General features: G+C 47.6%; 1 protein-coding gene across 1 annotated transcript in view; it reads right to left on the bottom strand.

The window, feature by feature from the left end:
- The window catches only part of LOC115459936 (ribonucleases P/MRP protein subunit POP1-like), a 77,217-nt gene that overhangs the window by 20,736 nt on the left and 38,212 nt on the right, over positions 1–18,269 (bottom strand). Inside the window, exons 5-7 of the mRNA XM_030189789.1 lie at positions 14,708–14,956; positions 13,647–13,734; positions 1,712–1,899 (exon numbers count right to left, since the gene is read on the bottom strand). Of these exons, the coding sequence (XP_030045649.1) occupies positions 1,712–1,899; positions 13,647–13,734; positions 14,708–14,956 (525 nt within the window). The remainder of the gene's footprint in view (positions 1–1,711; positions 1,900–13,646; positions 13,735–14,707; positions 14,957–18,269) is intronic.

Here is an 18,269-nt window from a genome sequence, read left to right as displayed (position 1 = left end):
CCCACCCGTAGCTACGCCCCTGGGTAGGAGGGCAGTTCTTTATACATAGGTGCAGTCTGTTATTTCAAAATGCAAGTAATATCTCTTTTTTAAAGTAACCATAGTTGTACACACATCTTTCAAAATTATCTTTACAATCTGTGCTCTACTTAATGTTTTGTGGCGATTTTCATTGTCCTCTGCATAAAGGGCCAGCCCAACTCAACTGGTGGAAGCAGTGAAATATTTACAGGTTTCCCCTAAAGATTCTCCTCTGTTGGACAAACTGGCACCCGTTGCTAAACTCTCCTGTATCAAACTGTGCACTGGCCCTGCCAGAGAGCCTGAAGATCCCGGCATATTTGAATGCTGTGCCAAATCCGAAGATGTGCTGCTGCCAACCGTTTCCTCTGCATCCCGTGGATTCTCAGTTTGCACACACTGCAATGCCCCGACGCTGGTCGGTGGGTACCACAGTGGGAACACCACTTAACTGCTTCCGTGGGGGGTCGCTATTCACCCTGTCACAAGTGCAGCACAATGTGTCCTAAGCAGTAAGTCAGGACCCATCCTCTACACCAAGTAGAACTTGCAGCCCTCCAAGTGGTTCCGAGTCAAACTTTAATCAGCTTTACCACTGCAGGCTGCTCCCCTGAAGCTCACAGACTGCACAAGTTTTATCACAGATGATAAAGGCTCAGGACTGATACTCTATCCCATACTCTCCAGTAAACCTCTTTCCTTCTCTCTCTCTTTTTTTTTTTTTTTTAAAGGTGGTTGTGCTGGAAAAGGAGAGTTCCACAAGAAACAGAGGAGAGGTGAAGGGAGGGAAGACAAATTCACAGGGATCCAGAAACAGAGATGTGAAAACCTCCAGATATGACTCTGTGGGCTCAACTCACAAAGCTCAACTGGGGACCAACAGACCAGGAGCAAAGCAAGAAAGAACCAGAGAGACTGAAAAATGTGTTCACCCATCTGCTGGAGATAAAAACAACTACCCCACAGCTTCTGGAATAGTGGGATGCTACATAATGGAATGACAGGTTACTTGGTTGCTCTGTGTGAATTTCATGGACCAAAAAATTAATACAATTGAATATTACAGTCTTTGTCCTCCCACTGTGCAAAGCTGATCCCTAACTACACTATAATGAGTCTCCACTTGCTATTTATTTTACGCAATAAAACCTGGTTTGTAGCATAACAGCTAGTGCAGTGGCCTATGAACCAGGGGAACTGGGATCAATTGTCACTGCAGGTTCTTGTGATTCTGGGCAATTCGCTTAACCCTCCATAGCCCCAGGTACAAAATAAGTACCTGTATATAATATATAAATTGCTTCAATTGTAACCTCAGAAAGGTAGTATATCAAATCTCATCCACCTTCCTCTTTCAGAAAAACGTGAACATGTTGAGAATACAAATTGCACATTTTAGGGAGATGTCTAGTTATTTATAGATATATATGTACACACAGCTACCAATGTTCTATCTAAACTGTGTGGGAGTCCTCCATCTACATTCCTGCCAGTGGTGGTGTTTCAGTATTATATTTTTGATACTAAGGAACAGGCCAAGTTCTCAGGGACTCCAAAGGACCTGTCTGTTCCTAGTGATTGAAAACACAATGTTGAAGCAACACCCCTCACCCCTGACTTAGAGAGAAACATTGACAGCTACCATGTAATGCCTTGTTTCTACTGTGGAAGCAAAAGGAGAGGCCAGTACCTTTTTCAGAGCGGGGTGTGCCCAAATCCAAAGCTGCCTGGTTTCAGAAGGGTTAAAGGGTCCATTCCTGGGCTTCCAGATAAACGTGACTGGGCCCAGCGAGTCCCTTGGGTATCTGTCTGCCTTATAGAGAACCAACGAGCCTTGGCGTTTTCCTGACAGACACTGTACAGCAGCAAAAGTTGGCCCTGAAATTATAAATAAATCCATACAGTATTAACACAATGTTTGAAAACCATGACTTTTGACAAGTGTTTAGCCAACTTTTCAAATACTGGGAATTATTTTAAATGTGGTCATTATTAAAGCTCTTCATTTTCAGTCACATAAGTTTCCATTGCCCTAGGTACAAAACTTAGATTGGGAGCCCACTAGAACAGAGAAAGTACATGCATATATGTAAACCACTGTGGTTGTACCCCAAAGATGTTATATCAAATTCAATTATACCTTTATTGCTTGTAAAATATACCTGAAAAAGTTTGCGTTTTTGCCCCTACGGCAAGCTTCTCTTCAAACTCTACCTGATACGTGCTTTGCATCCAACTTGCTAGTTCTCATGATTTTATATATATATCCACTTGCAGTTAACCGGAGTGTGCACTTAACTGTTTTGACCCAAAGAAGCTTGACATCTGATAAACATATGTACAGTGCTGTTTATTATACATACAGTATACAGTCTCCATTAACTGACGTTAGGCTTACTTGAAGTAATCAGTCATAGTCCTCTGTACACTCTTGTGTCTGTGAGTTCCATAGACTACGTCTGCCAGACGGTAAAAACTGTCATAGCACTGACAACCAGTGGCCTCCAGAGAGGCCCACACAGAGTTGGGACTCCCCAGCGCTCTTGCAAAAGTGACAGGAGGTTGTTGAATTTCGTCAGCATGTGCCTCGCTGCTCATTCATCATCTGTTTCATCATCAGCCGTTGTCTGCGTGTAGGCGCATATCTGGACATCAGTGCTGTCATCAGCTGTTTGTAGATCGTAATGAACAGCTACGTAATGATGAAACTCCTCTTCAGTAACACCGGCTGGGATGTCAATAGCCTGTTCATCTGGGGAGGAATACCGGGGAAGAATACCAGAGAAAACTGAAAGAAGCCAAGAGAGAGATACATCTGGCGAAAGCGCAAGCGGAAGAACAAATGGCTAGAAATGTAAGGAGGGGTGGCAAAAATTTCTTCAGGTATATTACTGAAAGAAGAATGACTAAAAACGGAATTGTGAGACTAAAAGATACTGCGAACCGCTATGTACAGTGGTGGAAATAAGTATTTGATCCCTTGCTGATTTTGTAAGTTTGCCCACTGACAAAGACATGAGCAGCCCATAATTGAAGGGTAGGTTATTGGTAACAGTGAGAGATAGCACATCACAAATTAAATCCGGAAAATCACATTGTGGAAAGTATATGAATTTATTTGCATTCTGCAGAGGGAAATAAGTATTTGATCCCCCACCAACCAGTAAGAGATCTGGCCCCTACAGACCAGGTAGATGCTCCAAATCAACTCGTTACCTGCATGACAGACAGCTGTCGGCAATGGTCACCTGTATGAAAGACACCTGTCCACAGACTCAGTGAATCAGTCAGACTCTAACCTCTACAAAATGGCCAAGAGCAAGGAGCTGTCTAAGGATGTCAGGGACAAGATCATACACCTGCACAAGGCTGGAATGGGCTACAAAACCATCAGTAAGACGCTGGGCGAGAAGGAGACAACTGTTGGTGCCATAGTAAGAAAATGGAAGAAGTACAAAATGACTGTCAATCGACAAAGATCTGGGGCTCCACGCAAAATCTCACCTCGTGGGTATCCTTGATCATGAGGAAGGTTAGAAATCAGCCTACAACTACAAGGGGGGAACTTGTCAATGATCTCAAGGCAGCTGGGACCACTGTCACCACGAAAACCATTGGTAACACATTACGACATAACGGATTGCAATCCTGCAGTGCCCGCAAGGTCCCCCTGCTCCGGAAGGCACATGTGACGGCCCGTCTGAAGTTTGCCAGTGAACACCTGGATGATGCCGAGAGTGATTGGGAGAAGGTGCTGTAGTCAGATGAGACAAAAATTGAGCTCTTTGGCATGAACTCAACTCGCCGTGTTTGGAGGAAGAGAAATGCTGCCTATGACCCAAAGAACACCGTCCCCACTGTCAAGCATGGAGGTGGAAATGTTATGTTTTGGGGGTGTTTCTCTGCTAAGGGCACAGGACTACTTCACCGCATCAATGGGAGAATGGATGGGGCCATGTACCGTACAATTCTGAGTGACAACCTCCTTCCCTCCGCCAGGGCCTTAAAAATGGGTCGTGGCTGGGTCTTCCAGCACGACAATGACCCAAAACATACAGCCAAGGCAACAAAGGAGTGGCTCAGGAAGAAGCACATTAGGGTCATGGAGTGGCCTAGCCAGTCACCAGACCTTAATCCCATTGAAAACTTATGGAGGGAGCTGAAGCTGCGAGTTGCCAAGCGACAGCCCAGAACTCTTAATGATTTAGAGATGATCTGCAAAGAGGAGTGGACCAAAATTCCTCCTGACATGTGTGCAAACCTCATCATCAACTACAGAAGACGTCTGACCGCTGTGCTTGCCAACAAGGGTTTTGCCACCAAGTATTAGGTCTTGTTTGCCAGAGGGATTAAATACTTATTTCCCTCTGCAGAATGCAAATAAATTCATATACTTTCCACAATGTGATTTTCCGGATTTAATTTGTGATGTGCTATCTCTCACTGTTACTAATAACCTACCCTTCAATTATGGGCTGCTCATGTCTTTGTCAGTGGGCAAACTTACAAAATCAGCAAGGGATCAAATACTTATTTCCACCACTGTAGATAATGATGAAGAAAAGGCAAATTTGCTAAATAGATACCTTTGTTCTGTTTTTACTGAAGAAAATCCTGGAGAAGGACCGCAATGGACTGGCAAAAGTTCATTTGAGAATGGAGTGGATATAGCACCGTTCACGGAAGAAACAACTTGAAAAACTAAAGATGGACAAAGCCGTGGGACTGGATGGGATCCACCCCAGGATATTGAGGGAGCTCAGAGAGGTTCTGGCGGGTCCTCTTAAAGATTTGTTTAATAAATCCTTAGAAACGGGAGAGGTTCCGAGGGATTGGAGAACGGCAGAGGTGGCCCCTCTTCACAAAAGTGGTGATAGGGAAGAAGCTGGAAAACTACAGGCCAGTAAGCCTCACTTCAATTATTGGAAAAGTAATGGAAGCGATGCTGAAGGAAAGGATAGTGAATTTCCTGGAAGAAAATGAGTTGCAAGATCCGAGCCAACATGGTTTTACCAAAGGGAAATCGTGCCAAACAAATCTCATTGAATTCTTGGATTGGGTGACCAGAGAACTGAACCGTAGAGGTGCTATAGACGTAATCTACTTAGATTTCAGCAAGGCTTTTGACACGGTTCCCCACAGGAGGCTCTTAAATAAACTGGATGGGCTGAAGATAGGACCCGAAGTGGTGAACTGGATTAGGAACTGGTTGACGGACAGGCGCCAGAGGGTGGTGGTGAATGGAGTTCGCTCGGTGGAAGGAAAGGTGAGTAGTGGAGTGCCTCAGGGATCGGTGTTGGGACCGATTTTGTTCAATATATTTGTGAGTGACATTGCCGAAGGGTTAGAAGGTAAAGTTTGCCTATTTGCGGATGATACTAAGATTTGTAAAACAGTGGACACCCCGGAGGGAGTGGAAAACATGAAAAAGGATCTGAAAAAGCTAGAAGAATGGTCTAAGGTTTGGCAATTAAAATTCAATGCGAAAAAATGCAAAGTGATGGACTTAGGGAGTAGAAATCCACGAGAGGTGTATGTGTTAGGAGGTGAGAGTCTGCTAGGTACGGACGGGGAGAGGGATCTTGGGGTGATAGTATCTGAGGATCTGAAGGCGATGAAACAGTGCGACAAGGCGGTGGCCGTAACTAGAAGGTTGCTAGGCTGTATAGAGAGAGGTGTGACCAGCAGAAGAAAAGAGATGTTGATGCCCCTGTACAAGTCGTTGGTGAGACCCCACCTGGAGTATTGTGTTCAGTTTTGGAGACCGTATCTTGCTAAGGATGTAAAAAGAATTGAAGCGGCGCAAAGAAAAGCTAGGAGGATGGTATGGGATTTGCGTACAAGACGTACGAGGAGAGACTTGCTGACCTGAACATGTATACCCTGCAGGAAAGGAGAAACAGGGGCAGTGAATGATACATACCTGTAGCAGGTGTTCTCCGAGGACAGCAGGCTGATTGTTCTCACGACTGGGTGATGTCCGCGGCAGCCCCCACCAACCGGAAGAAGCTTCGCGGGCGGTCCGCACGCAGGGCACGCCCACCGCGCATGCGCGGCCGTCTTCCCGCCCGTGCGCGACCGTTCCCGCCAGTTGAATGACAAGCAAAAGATGAAAACGCAACTCCAAAGGGGAGGAGGGAGGGTAGGTGAGAACAATCAGCCTGCTGTCCTCGGAGAACACCTGCTACAGGTATGTATCATTCATTTTCTCCGAGGACAAGCAGGCTGCTTGTTCTCACAACTGGGGTATCCCTAGCTCTCAGGCTCACTCAAAACAAGAACCCAGGTCAATGGAACCTCGCAACGGCGAGGGTATAACAGAAATTGACCTACGAAGAACAACTAACTGAGAGTGCAGCCTGACCAGAATAAATTCGGGTCCTGGAGGGTGGAGTTGGATTTACACCCCAAACAGATTCTGCAGCACCGACTGTCGCGTCGGGAATCCTGCTGGAGGCAGTAATGTGATGTGAATGTGTGGACAGATGACCACGTCGCAGCCTTGCAGATCTCTTCAATAGTGGCTGACTTCAAGTGGGCCACTGACGCTGCCATGACTCTAACACTATGAGCCGTGACATGACCCTCAAGAGCCAGCCCAGCCTGGGCGTAAGTGAAGGAAATGCAATCTGCTAGCCAATTGGAGATGGTGCGTTTCCCGACAGCGACCCCTAGCCTGTTAGGGTCGAAAGAAACAAACAATTGGGCGGACTGTCTGTGGGGCTGTGTCCGCTCCAAGTAGAAGGCCAATGCTCTCTTGCAGTCCAATGTGTGCAACTGACGTTCAGCAGGGCGGGTATGCGGCCTGGGGAAGAATGTTGGCAAGACAATTGACTGGTTAAGATGGAACTCCGACACCACCTTCGGCAGGAACTTTGGGTGGGTGCGGAGCACTACTCTGTTGTGATGAAATTTGGTATATGGAGCATGAGCTAACCAGGGCTTGAAGCTCACTGACCCTACGAGCTGAAGTAACTGCCACCAAGAAAATGACCTTCCAGGTCAAGTACTTCAGATGGCAGGAATTCAGTGGCTCAAAAGGAGGTTTCATCAGCTGGGTGAGGACGACGTTGAGATCCCATGACACTGTAGGAGGCTTGATAGGGGGCTTTGACAGAAGCAAGCCTCTCATGAATCGAACGACTAAAGGCTCTCCAGAGATGGCTTTACCTTCCACACGATAATGGTAAGCACTAATCGCACTAAGGTGATTCCTTACTGAGTTGGTCTTGAGGCCAGACTCTGATAAGTGCAGAAGGTATTCAAGCAGGTTCTGTGCAGGGCAAGAACGAGGTTCTAGGGCCTTGCTCTCACACCAAACAACAAACCTCCTCCACTTGAAAAAGTAACTCTTTTTAGTGGAATCCTTCCTAGAGGCAAGCAAGACACGGGAGACACCCTCAGACAGACCCAACGCAGTGAAGTCTACGCCCTCAACATCCAGGCTGTGAGAGCCAGGGACTGAAGGTTGGGGTGCAGCAACGCTCCGTCGTTCTGCGAGATGAGAGTCGGAAAACACTCCAATCTCCACGGTTCTTCTGAGGACAACTCCAGAAGAAGAGGGAACCAGATCTGACGGGGCCAAAAGGGCGCTATCAGAATCATGGTGCCGTGGTCTTGCTTGAGCTTCAGTAAGGTCTTCCCCACCAAAGGTATAGGAGGATAAGCATACAGGAGGCCGGTCCCCCAATGGAGGAGAAAGGCATCTGACGCTAGCCTGCCGTGTGCCTGTAGTCTGGAACAGAACAGAGGCAGCTTGTGGTTGGTCTGAGAGGCGAAAAGGTCCACCGAGGGGGTGCCCCACTCTCGGAAGATCTTGCGTACCACTCTGGAATGAAGCGACCACTCGTGCGGTTGCATGACTCTGCTCAGTCTGTCGGCCAGACTGTTGTTTACACCTGCCAGGTATGTGGCTTGGAGGAGCATGCTGAACTGGCAAGCCCAACGCCACATCCCGACGGCTTCCTGACACAAGGGGCGAGATCCGGTGCCGCCCTGCTTGTTGGTGTAATACATTGCAACCTGATTGTCTGTCCGAATTTGGATAATTTGGTAGGACAGCTGATCTCTGAAAGCATTCAGTGCGTTCCAGATCGCTCGGAGCTCCAGGAGGTTGATCTGCAGATCCTTTTCCTGGAGGGACCACAGACCCTGGGTGTGAAGCCCATCGACATGAGCTCCCCACCCCAGGCGAGATGCATCCGTCGTCAGCACTTTCGTGAGCTGCGGAATTTGGAATGGACGTCCCAGGGTCAAATTGGTCCGGATGGTCCACCAGAGCAGTGAAGTGCGGCAGCTGGTGGAGAGGCGGATGACATCTTCTAGATTCCCGGTGGCCTGAAACCACTGGGAAGCTAGGGTCCATTGAGCCGATCTCATGTGAAGACGAGCCATGGGAGTCACATGAACTGTGGAGGCCATATGACCCAGAAGTCTCAACATCTGCCGAGCTGTGACCTGCTGAGACGCTCTGGTCTGCGAAGCCAGGGACAGGAGGTTGTTGGCCCTCGCTTCGGGAAGGAAGGCCCGAGCCGTCTGGGTATTCAGCAGAGCTCCTATGAATTCCAGAGACTGTGTTGGCTGGAGATGGGTCTTTGGGTAATTTATCACAAACCCCAGCAGCTCCAGAAGTTGAATAGTGCACTGCATAGACCGGAGGGCTCCCGCCTCCGAGGTGCTCTTGACCAGCCAATCGTCGAGGTATGGGAACACGTGCACTCCCAGCTTGCGTAGATACGCCGCTACCACCACGAGGCACTTTGTAAACACTCGTGGGGCAGAGGCGAGCCCAAAGGGCAGCACACAATACTGAAAGTGCCGTGCGCCCAGGCGGAATCTGAGATACTGTCTGTGAGCTGGCAGTATCGGGATGTGAGTGTATGCATCCTTTAAATCCAGGGAACATAGCCAATCGTTTTTCTGAATCATTGGCAGAAGGGTGCCCAAGGAAAGCATCCTGAACTTTTCTTTGACCAGGAATTTGTTCAGGCCTCTCAGGTCTAGGATGGGACGCATCCCCCCTGTTTTCTTTTCCACAAGGAAGTACCTGGAATAGAATCCCTGCCCTTCTTGCCCGGGTGGTACGGGCTCGACCGCATTGGCGCTGAGAAGGGCGGAGAGTTCCTCTGCAAGTACCTGCTTGTGATGGGAGCTGAAGGATTGAGCTCCCGGAGGACAATTTGGTGGCAGGGAGGCCAAATTCAGGGCGTATCCGCACCGCACTATTTGGAGAACCCACTGGTCGGAGGTTATGAGAGGCCACCTTTGGTGAAAAAATTTTAATCTCCCTCCGACCGGCAGATCGTCCGGTACGGACACTTTGAGGGCGGCTATGTTCCCGTGGATCCAGTCAAAAGCCCGTCCCCGGCTTTTGCTGTGGAGGCGCAGGGGGCTGCTTAGGCGCACGCTGTTGACGAGAACGAGCGCGCTGGGGCTCTCCCTGTGCCTCACGAGGCCTTCGGGCCGGCTAGGTGTACCTACGCTTTGCAAAAGAATAGGGCACAGCCTGCCGGGCCCGGGAAAATCGTCCACCTGCTGAGGTGGATGCTGAAGGCGCCCGGTGGGAGAGCTTGTCGAGGGCGGTTTCCCGCTGATGCAGTTGGTCCACCAGCTGCTCGACCTTCTCACCAAAAATATTATCCCCTCGGCAAGGGACGTCGGCCAGTCTCTGCTGGGTGCGGTTGTCCAGGTCAGAGGCACGCAGCCATGAGTGCCTGCGCATCACTATACCTTGGGCCGCAGCTCGAGATGCCACGTCACAGGTGTCATAGATACCCCTGGACAGGAACTTTCTGCACGCCTTCAGCTGCCTGACCACCTCCTGATAAGGCCTGGACTGCTCCGGCGGGAGCTTATCGACCAGGTCCGCCAGTTGCTTCACATTGCTCCGCATGTGGATGCTCGTATAGAGCTGGTACGACTGGATGCGGGTCACGAGCATGGAGGATTGGTAGGCCTTCCTCCCAAACGAGTCCAGAGTGCGAGACTCCCGCCCCGGGGGCGCCGAGGCGGTATCCCTCGAATTCCGTGCCCTCTTGAGAGCAGAATCCACAACCGCCGAGTCATGGGGCAATTGGGGCCGCATTAACTCTGGGTCCGAGTGGATTCTGTACTGGGACTCTGCTTTCTTGGGAATGATGGGATTAGATAGTGGTCTCATCCAGTTCCGAAGCAGTGTCTCTTTGAGGACATTGTGCAACGGCACCGTGGAGGACTCTCTAGGTGGTGATGGATAGTCGAGGACCTCGAGCATCTCAGCCCTCGGCTCATCCACAGAGACCACGGGGAAGGGAATGCAAATAGACATATCCCGTACAAAGGAGGCGAAGGAGAGGCTCTCAGGAGGCGAGAGCTTCCTCTCTGGTGAAGGCGTGGGGTCCGAGGGAAGACCCGCAGACTCCTCTGAGGAGAAATATCTGGGGTCCTCCTCTTCCCCCCACGAGGCCTCTTCCTCGGAATCGGACATAAGCTCATGCAGCTGAGTCCTCAACCGGGCCCGGCTTGACGTCGAGGCACCGAGGCCTCGGTGTCGTCGAGCGGTGGACTCCCGCGCCGGACTCATCGACGTCGACGGGGACTCCACCTGCGTGGCGGTCGAGACCGGCGCCGCAAGCGGCGGCGGTGTCGACGGCCTCGGCACCGGGCTAGAGCTCGCCGGCGCCACAGTCAACGGCGCAAGCACCCCCGGCGCCGGCACAGCCTGGCGCATCAGCCCTTCCAGGATCCCTGGAAGGATGGCTCGGAGGCACTCGTCCAGGCCCGCTGCCGGGAAAGGCGGGGGTGCCGGTAGAGGCGTCGGTGCCAGAAGCTGCTCGGGTCCAGGAGACTGCACCGAAGTGCTGGGACCCTGACGCGTCGGTACCTCCACTACCGAAGGGGATCTCTCCTCTCGACGCGGACGCTTCGGCGTCGACTCCTCGCCGGTACCGATCGCCGGCCTCGAAGGCGACCGATGACGGTGCTTTTTGGATTTCTTGCGGTGCCCGTCATCGGTGCCAGGTGGAACGGAGGAGGAGGAGGAGGTCGATCCCCCTCGGTCTCGAGGAACCGGGTCAGACAGGGTTCGGTCCCGAGGGCCATGGGCCGAGGGAGTGACCGGGACCGATTGCCCACGCGGCCTCTCACCCCTACCCTCACCGGAGGACCGGCGGGCCAACGGGACCTGTTCTCCTGGGGTCGATGCCATCGGTGCCGATTTCTCGGGCCTCGATACCGGTACCGAAGAACCGGCCGTCGATACCGATGCCGTCGAGGTCGACGTCGAGGGGCCGGCGCAAGTTCCAAAAAGACGGTCCCGCAGAACTTGCCTCGCAACCTGAGTCCGTTTCCGGAGACCAAGACACAAAGAACACGACTTGATATTGTGCTCCGCCCCGAGGCACTGGAGGCACCAAGCGTGGGTGTCGGTCTGCGAGATCGGCCGGCCGCACCGACCACACTTCTTAAATCCACTCGGGACCTTCGAGGACATCGACGGAAAAATCGCGTCGGCGAAGTTAAAGTCGTCGATGGTGGCGGTAAATCACACCTCGAAAAATAATCGGCCGCGCGGCCACAAGGCCGCAACGCCCTCGCTAGAAGACGAGGGAAAATAAAGCGTGTGCTCTCTTTTTTTTTTTTTTTGAAAAAGAAAAACTGAAGCGCGCGATAAGAAACAAAAAAATAAACAAATTCGCGAAGAACGCGACGGTTTTCCGGGGCTGGCTCAGAGAGAGCGGCAATCGCACGACTCTCTCCAGGCGCGGAAAAGGAAGGACTGGCGGGAACGGTCACGCACGGGTGGGAAGACGGCCGCGCATGCGCGGTGGGCGTGCCCTGCGTGCGGACCGCCCGCGAAGCTTCTTCCGGTTGGTGGGGGCTGCCGCGGACGTTACCCAGTCGTGAGAACAAGCAGCCTGCTTGTCCTCGGAGAAAATATGATACAGACGTTCAAATATTTGAAAGGTATTAATCCGCAAACGAACCTTTTCCGGAGATGGGAAGGCGGTAAAACGAGAGGGCATGATATGAGATTGAAGGGGGGGCAGACTCAAGAAAAATGTCAGGAAGTATTTTTTCACGGAGAGGGTGGTGGATGCTTGGAATGCCCTCCCGCGGGAGGTGGTGGAGATGAAAACGGTAACGGAATTCAAACATGCATGGGATAAACATAAAGGAATCCTGTTCAGAAGGAAGGGATCCTCAGGAGCTTAGCCTAGAATGGGTGGCAGAGCTGGTGGTTGGGAGGCGGGGCTAGTGCTGGGCAGACTTATACGGTCTGTGCCAGAGCTGGTGGTGGGAGGCGGGGATAGTACTGGGCGGACTTATACAGTCTGTGCCCTGAAAAAGACAGGTACAAATCAAGGTAAGGTATACACAAAAACTAGCACATATGAGTTTATCTTGTTGGGCAGACTGGACGGACCGTGCAGGTCTTTTTCTGCCGTCATCTACTATGTTACTATGTCAGCATGTGCCTCGCTGCTCATGTCATCATCTGTTTCATCATCAGTCGTTGCCTGCGTGTAGGCGCATATCTGGACATCAGTGCTGTCGTCAGCTGTTTGTAGATCGTAATGAACAGCTACGTAATGATGAAACTCCTCTTCAGTAACACCGGCTGGGATGTCAATAGCCTGTTCATCTGACGCGTTTGCAGTTCAGCTGCATCTGTTTCGTCCCTCTCCACATCCCTAACAAAGCTTGCCCGCTTGTAGTGGTTCACAATGGTTGCCTGTGTAACATGATTCCAGGCTTCTTTCTGCATATGTAGTGATGTATTACGAGCCAGTTCAACAGCACGCTTATCCTTCCCAGTCTGGTCATCCATAACACTCATCAGACGATGTAGCACAAGAGCCCGATAATGTTGTTTGAAATTGGCTATTATGCCCTGATCCATAGGTTGAATCAAAGAGGTAGTGTTTGGTAGCAGGAAGACCACCTTGATGTTAGACAGCCTGACATCATCACTGTGTGCAGCACAATTATCACAAAGCAACAAAATCTGACGCTTTTGTGCCCACATTCTAGTGTCTAAATTCTTTAGCCACTACTTCCAAATTTTCCCAGTCATCCATGAATTTGCGTTAGCCTCGTATGACACAGGAAGTTGCTTAGCATGGATAGAGAGCCAATGAAGTGGCTTGAGGAGAGGGCTAATATGAGCATAGCGACACTGGCTGAATATAAGTTGTACAGCAGAATTTTGAACAGATTAAAGGGGAGAGAGAAGGCTTAATGGGAGGCCTGTGAGAAGCAAGTTGCAGTAGTCCAAGCAAGACGTGATAAGAGTGTGTTATTTAAAGGACAAAAGTTATCCAACACCCATATCACCCACACAATGAGACTGATATATCTATATCTATCTATATAGATATAGATATATTTCAAAGAGAGAGATATAATAAATATAAATGCACTCATGCCACCAGGGTAAAAGCCAAGTGCATCCCATGGCAACATGTAGAACAGCTGCTGGGGCTCTGTGACATTCCTTATATGTTCTAAGTCACTGTTCAATCTATTAACAGTATCTTTTCAGACAAGGGCTTTAGAATCTGAGTAGAAAAAATGATTTTACAAAACTTACTGAAGATTTTTACTGCTGAAAATTTTACTAGCTACGACATGTGTTTGTACATTACCTGCATCTGTACTGGACAACCGTGATAAAGCATTCAAGAGTTTCTCCTCTTCTCCCATCAACTCCAGGCAACAAAAGTAAGATAAATCCTGAAACAAGTTAACAGACTACCATAGAAAAGGTTATGGCATCTTTGGTGATTATTATTCTTCCAAGATCAACTTACATGGAGTAGCCTAAGAGACTAGGGAAGCCACAGTTCAAATCTCATTTTTACCACTAATGCTCCTTGGAACTTTGGACAAGTTGCTTCACCTTCCACTGTTTCAGAAGGAATCTTAGTCTGTAAGGCCTCTGGGGCAGGGAAATACCTACAACACTTGAAATGTAACTCATTGAGAGCTCAGGTTTGGAAAACCTACTAAATGCAAAATCCAGACCTGCAAGGTACAAGCAGAACAGCCACGGCTGAAACACAACACCTGTGTATAACAGCAGAATTCCAGTCAACTGGGACCCCCAATTAACATTTTTATCCAGAGCAAAGCAACATTTTCAAGGGAGTAGAAAGAAGCGGTGGGGGGAGAGAGAGCGTGGGGATGGGAGGAAGGGAGAGAATCTACTTCTGCAAAAACTGTGAAATTACTAAAATAATCTGTTGGTTGCATCCATCTTGTGTTGTTTGAGGCTAATTTTATATACGGGTCACACTGGTAAAAAAAAAAAAAAAAGTTCACACGTACGTTCCATCCCATGAATTTGGCAGGATTTTTTTTTTGTAATCTTAAAATTACAACATGCATAACCAGCACTATGAAAATTATCTTAGGAAAAAAAAAAGTATGCTAATCTGTGCAGATAGTACCAAACAAATGCCTCCACATATAACTGGTAAAAGAACGCACAAAACAGTGTTACTGCATATACGCCAGGCAATTTTATAAAAGCTTTTTTCTGTGATAAAGCACCATTTTACCTGTGGAAATGGCTTTGAAAATTACCTTACTAGCAAAAAATGCTTATTACTTGAGTATTTTCACTCTGAATTTAGACTGAAGTCTGATAATATTCGTCCTGCAAGCACAAAAGCAACCTTAAGTGATCTTAAAATCAGTTCACTACCTGTAGAAGGCAATACTTGGTCATGGCACGGTAGCAGGCCCTGTAACACTTTGCCGTGGGTCTGTCTCCCAAGCAGTATCCCCATTTCTTCAGCATATGGAATCTCTTTGCATGCCAAATGTGGGTTTCTAGCCAAATGTTCTTCTTTTGCCGGCGGTTAAACTCCAACTGTAAGTTAATATGACGCCTTCGAGCTTTGCGACATTTGTTTTTGGACTGTTCTTTCTTCAAATGGGCAACTTTATCCACCTGTGTTTCCACAACAACAAGATTTATACAACAACTTTTTTTTCATATTTAAAACATATGATACATAAAAACATAGCCTAAGCTTACAGGAATAACATGCTGTCTTCCCACTACCTATATAAACACTGCAAACGATAGGAAGTCACTTATTTAATTTATTAACATTTCACTTTTTGAAAAGCAACACAATAGATTACAATAAGAGAGTAAACACACTTAAATAAAACAGCACAGCCAAAGTCAAAATCCCTAAAAGATCTACTTCTCAAAGATCTGTTGAAAGAACACAGACTTCAGTCATCCTAAAATGTAAATTCATTTTTTTTCTAAATTACAGTGCAAGTTGATTCCACAAATGAGCCTCTACTAACTAAAGGCCTTAACCTAAGTTAACATCAACTGAATTATAGCGAGGAAAGCCAAGTCCAATAAGCTCTGTCAAATGGAGCAGAGTGCTTGAGCTGGCTCATGGGGAAATTTGGACTTATCTGCTAATTTCCATTCCTTGAGTCTTACCAGACCAGTCCAGGACAAGTGGGTTATGTTCTCTTGCCAGCAAATGGAGTCAGAGAAAACCAGCACAGAGGTAACGTCATTTCCTTTATAGTGGGCTAGTGCTGGTCTTCAGCTCCTAAGTATCCTACATCAAAGTTAAGACAACTGAAGGCAATTCTTACCTTTTAGGTTTCAAATTCATCCCCAAAGCCAAACTTGATGCAGTCAAAATCATGATTTCATGGCCACTAACCCAGGAATGAGAATTCCACACACCAAGGGAACTACCACCTTCACAGTGGGTACAATACACTTAACTTTCTGAATCTGTTAAATCAAGAACCCTTGACTGCCATGGTATCTATGGGTGGGTTCTGGACTGGTCTCACAGGACTCAAGGAAAAGGAAATTAGCAAGTAAATCCAAATTTTCCCTCTCTCATCATCCATGCCAGACCAGTCCAGATGAGCGGAATGTAGCCAAGCTCTATCCAGACCAGACAGAGAGGAAGCCACAATAGCTCTCAGAACTCCTACACCTAAGGTATCTAACCTCCAGACTTGCATACCCACACTGAGGCACTTAAAGACAGGGTGCAATGGAACCAAAGGCACCATCTTACCATTATCATCTGGAAGACAGAATGACTGCCTAAGAGAACTCTTTTGCTCTAAGTAGACTAGCTGGCTTTCTGGAGCTTGCCATCTCTTGTTTGCATTATCTGAGGTGATCAACTCATTCACTCCTCCTAGAATCGATGGTTTAAAGATCACTGTGCCTTATTAGGACACATCAATATGCCTAGGAACTTAAAGTCAGTTGCCAGTCATCTTTGAAATATTTATCAGCAGCAGCAAAAGCCTATTTCTGCCAGAATAAAACATTACTCTCAGAAGGGAGAGAGAGTATTAAGATACAGAGACACCTTTTCCTTTGATATTACCCAAGCAGATCAACCACTGCCCCTATACCTAAGAGGTACTACCCTGTGAAGCTTGAGAAGAAGGGAAAACTGAAGCCTTAGGACTAAATCCAGGTTCCAAATAGCAGTCCTGCATGCTTAACTCCTTGGAGAAGAGTATCCCATCAAAACGAGTAGTGAAGGAGCTTATGTGCCTGTGTCTCAGAACCCATATCTATCCTCTGAGTTGTGAGCTTATCTTCACCCCAATCTCTTGTGGAGAAAAAAAGCTAAAGAAATATAATCAATCACTCAATGAGAATAGAGTCCCCCTCAAATCTGAACTCTCAGAGGCTGCAAAATCTAACATAAAAGTCTGCTTTTCATATCACGCAAGGTTGTATCACCTAAGTATCTATGCTATGTTGCCCTATTCTCCCAAAGTCCAAGAATATCAAACAGAACGGAAAGAAGGCTTTTCCAAGAAGGAATCATCTGACTGGGGAAAAAGGTGAAGCACTACTTCTGATTGGCCCCTCCAGAAAACAGATTAGGAATATCCAAGCTCTCAGCAGGAACATGCACAGGAGATGGGATGTCAGTCCTGGCTCTCTACCAGGTTATCCACCCCCTGGTTCTTGATTTTCTTTGACCAAAGAACTTGCTTGTCATGGAGTTTTGCTGAGCCGATATGAGATATGAAAGTCCACTCAGAGGTGCCCTACTTGACTCCAAAGTAGAGCCACAATCACTTCTTTCAGTCCTCACACTTCAGGATCCCAAAAGAGGTCAGGGTTGAGAATTTTCTGACCAACAATGGTGTCAGTCATATGTGCTTCTGCCAGATTCTGCAGGGGAACTCCATCCCAGATCAAATCTGTTATGAGAGCATCTTAGGGCTATTAGTTTCCCTCAGCTTTGTTCCCATCAGCAAATAGGATTGTCTTGCCTGGACTAACTTCTCCAAACCTAGAGGTCAAAACTGTTGGTCTAGACCTGGGCCAATTGGTTCTCCACCAGGACCACTGTCACCACTTTGGCTGCCACAAACCACAACTCTCCTCCTAAGTACATAAGTGTTGTCATACTGGGACAGACCAAAGGTCCATCAAGTCCAGCATCCTGTTTCCAACAGCAGCCAATCTGGTTACAAGTACCTGGCAAGATCCAAAAACAGTACAACACATTTATGCTGCTTATCCTAACGTTTATGCTGCTAATAACGTTACCGGAGGTCTCAGTTTGATGATACAATTGGATGAGTTCAGGCCCTGTTTGATGGCCTTCATTGTTTAGAACCATCAAAGATAAGTTAACATAGTGCATTATACGTCAATTTCACGATAATGTTTATTTTGTAACCAACAGTGCCTCTATACATTTATATATATTTGAGTATCGATGCTATAAGGATTAAATAAATCGGTTAAAAGTTTTTCCGATACTCAGATTGCTAAAGACTAGTAATGCTTGGCACTGATTGGTTGGCTGGAGGTGATCGATGATTATAATCTTTCATTGGCTTGTTAGCCTTTCAGGAAGCAGATATTTATAAGCTTTCACCTACATATGAGACGCCTCTATCAGCCCATTAATTTTATATTACAATAAACATATGTGGTCTGATTGAAATTGTGTATCCTAGAAATAAGCAGTGGATTTTCCCCAAGTCCCAAGCTATCCAAACTTTTTTTTTTTTTAACCCACTAAGCTAACTGCTTTTACCACATTCTCTGGCAGCAAATTCCAGAATTTAATTACACATTGATTGAAGAAATGTTTTCTCCAATTAGTTTTAAATTTACAACTTTGTAGCTTCATTGCGTGCCCCATAGTCCTAGTATTTTTGGAAACAGCAAACAAGCGATTCAAGTCTACCCATTCCATTCCACACATTATTTTTTAGAGCTCTATCAT

The sequence above is a fragment of the Microcaecilia unicolor genome, chromosome 1, assembly GCF_901765095.1.
Source record: "Microcaecilia unicolor chromosome 1, aMicUni1.1, whole genome shotgun sequence".
In the NCBI taxonomy this organism is placed as follows: domain Eukaryota; kingdom Metazoa; phylum Chordata; class Amphibia; order Gymnophiona; family Siphonopidae; genus Microcaecilia; species Microcaecilia unicolor.
The sequence above is the reverse complement of the archived record's forward strand: the minus strand, read 5'-3'. Positions and strand labels throughout refer to the sequence as shown.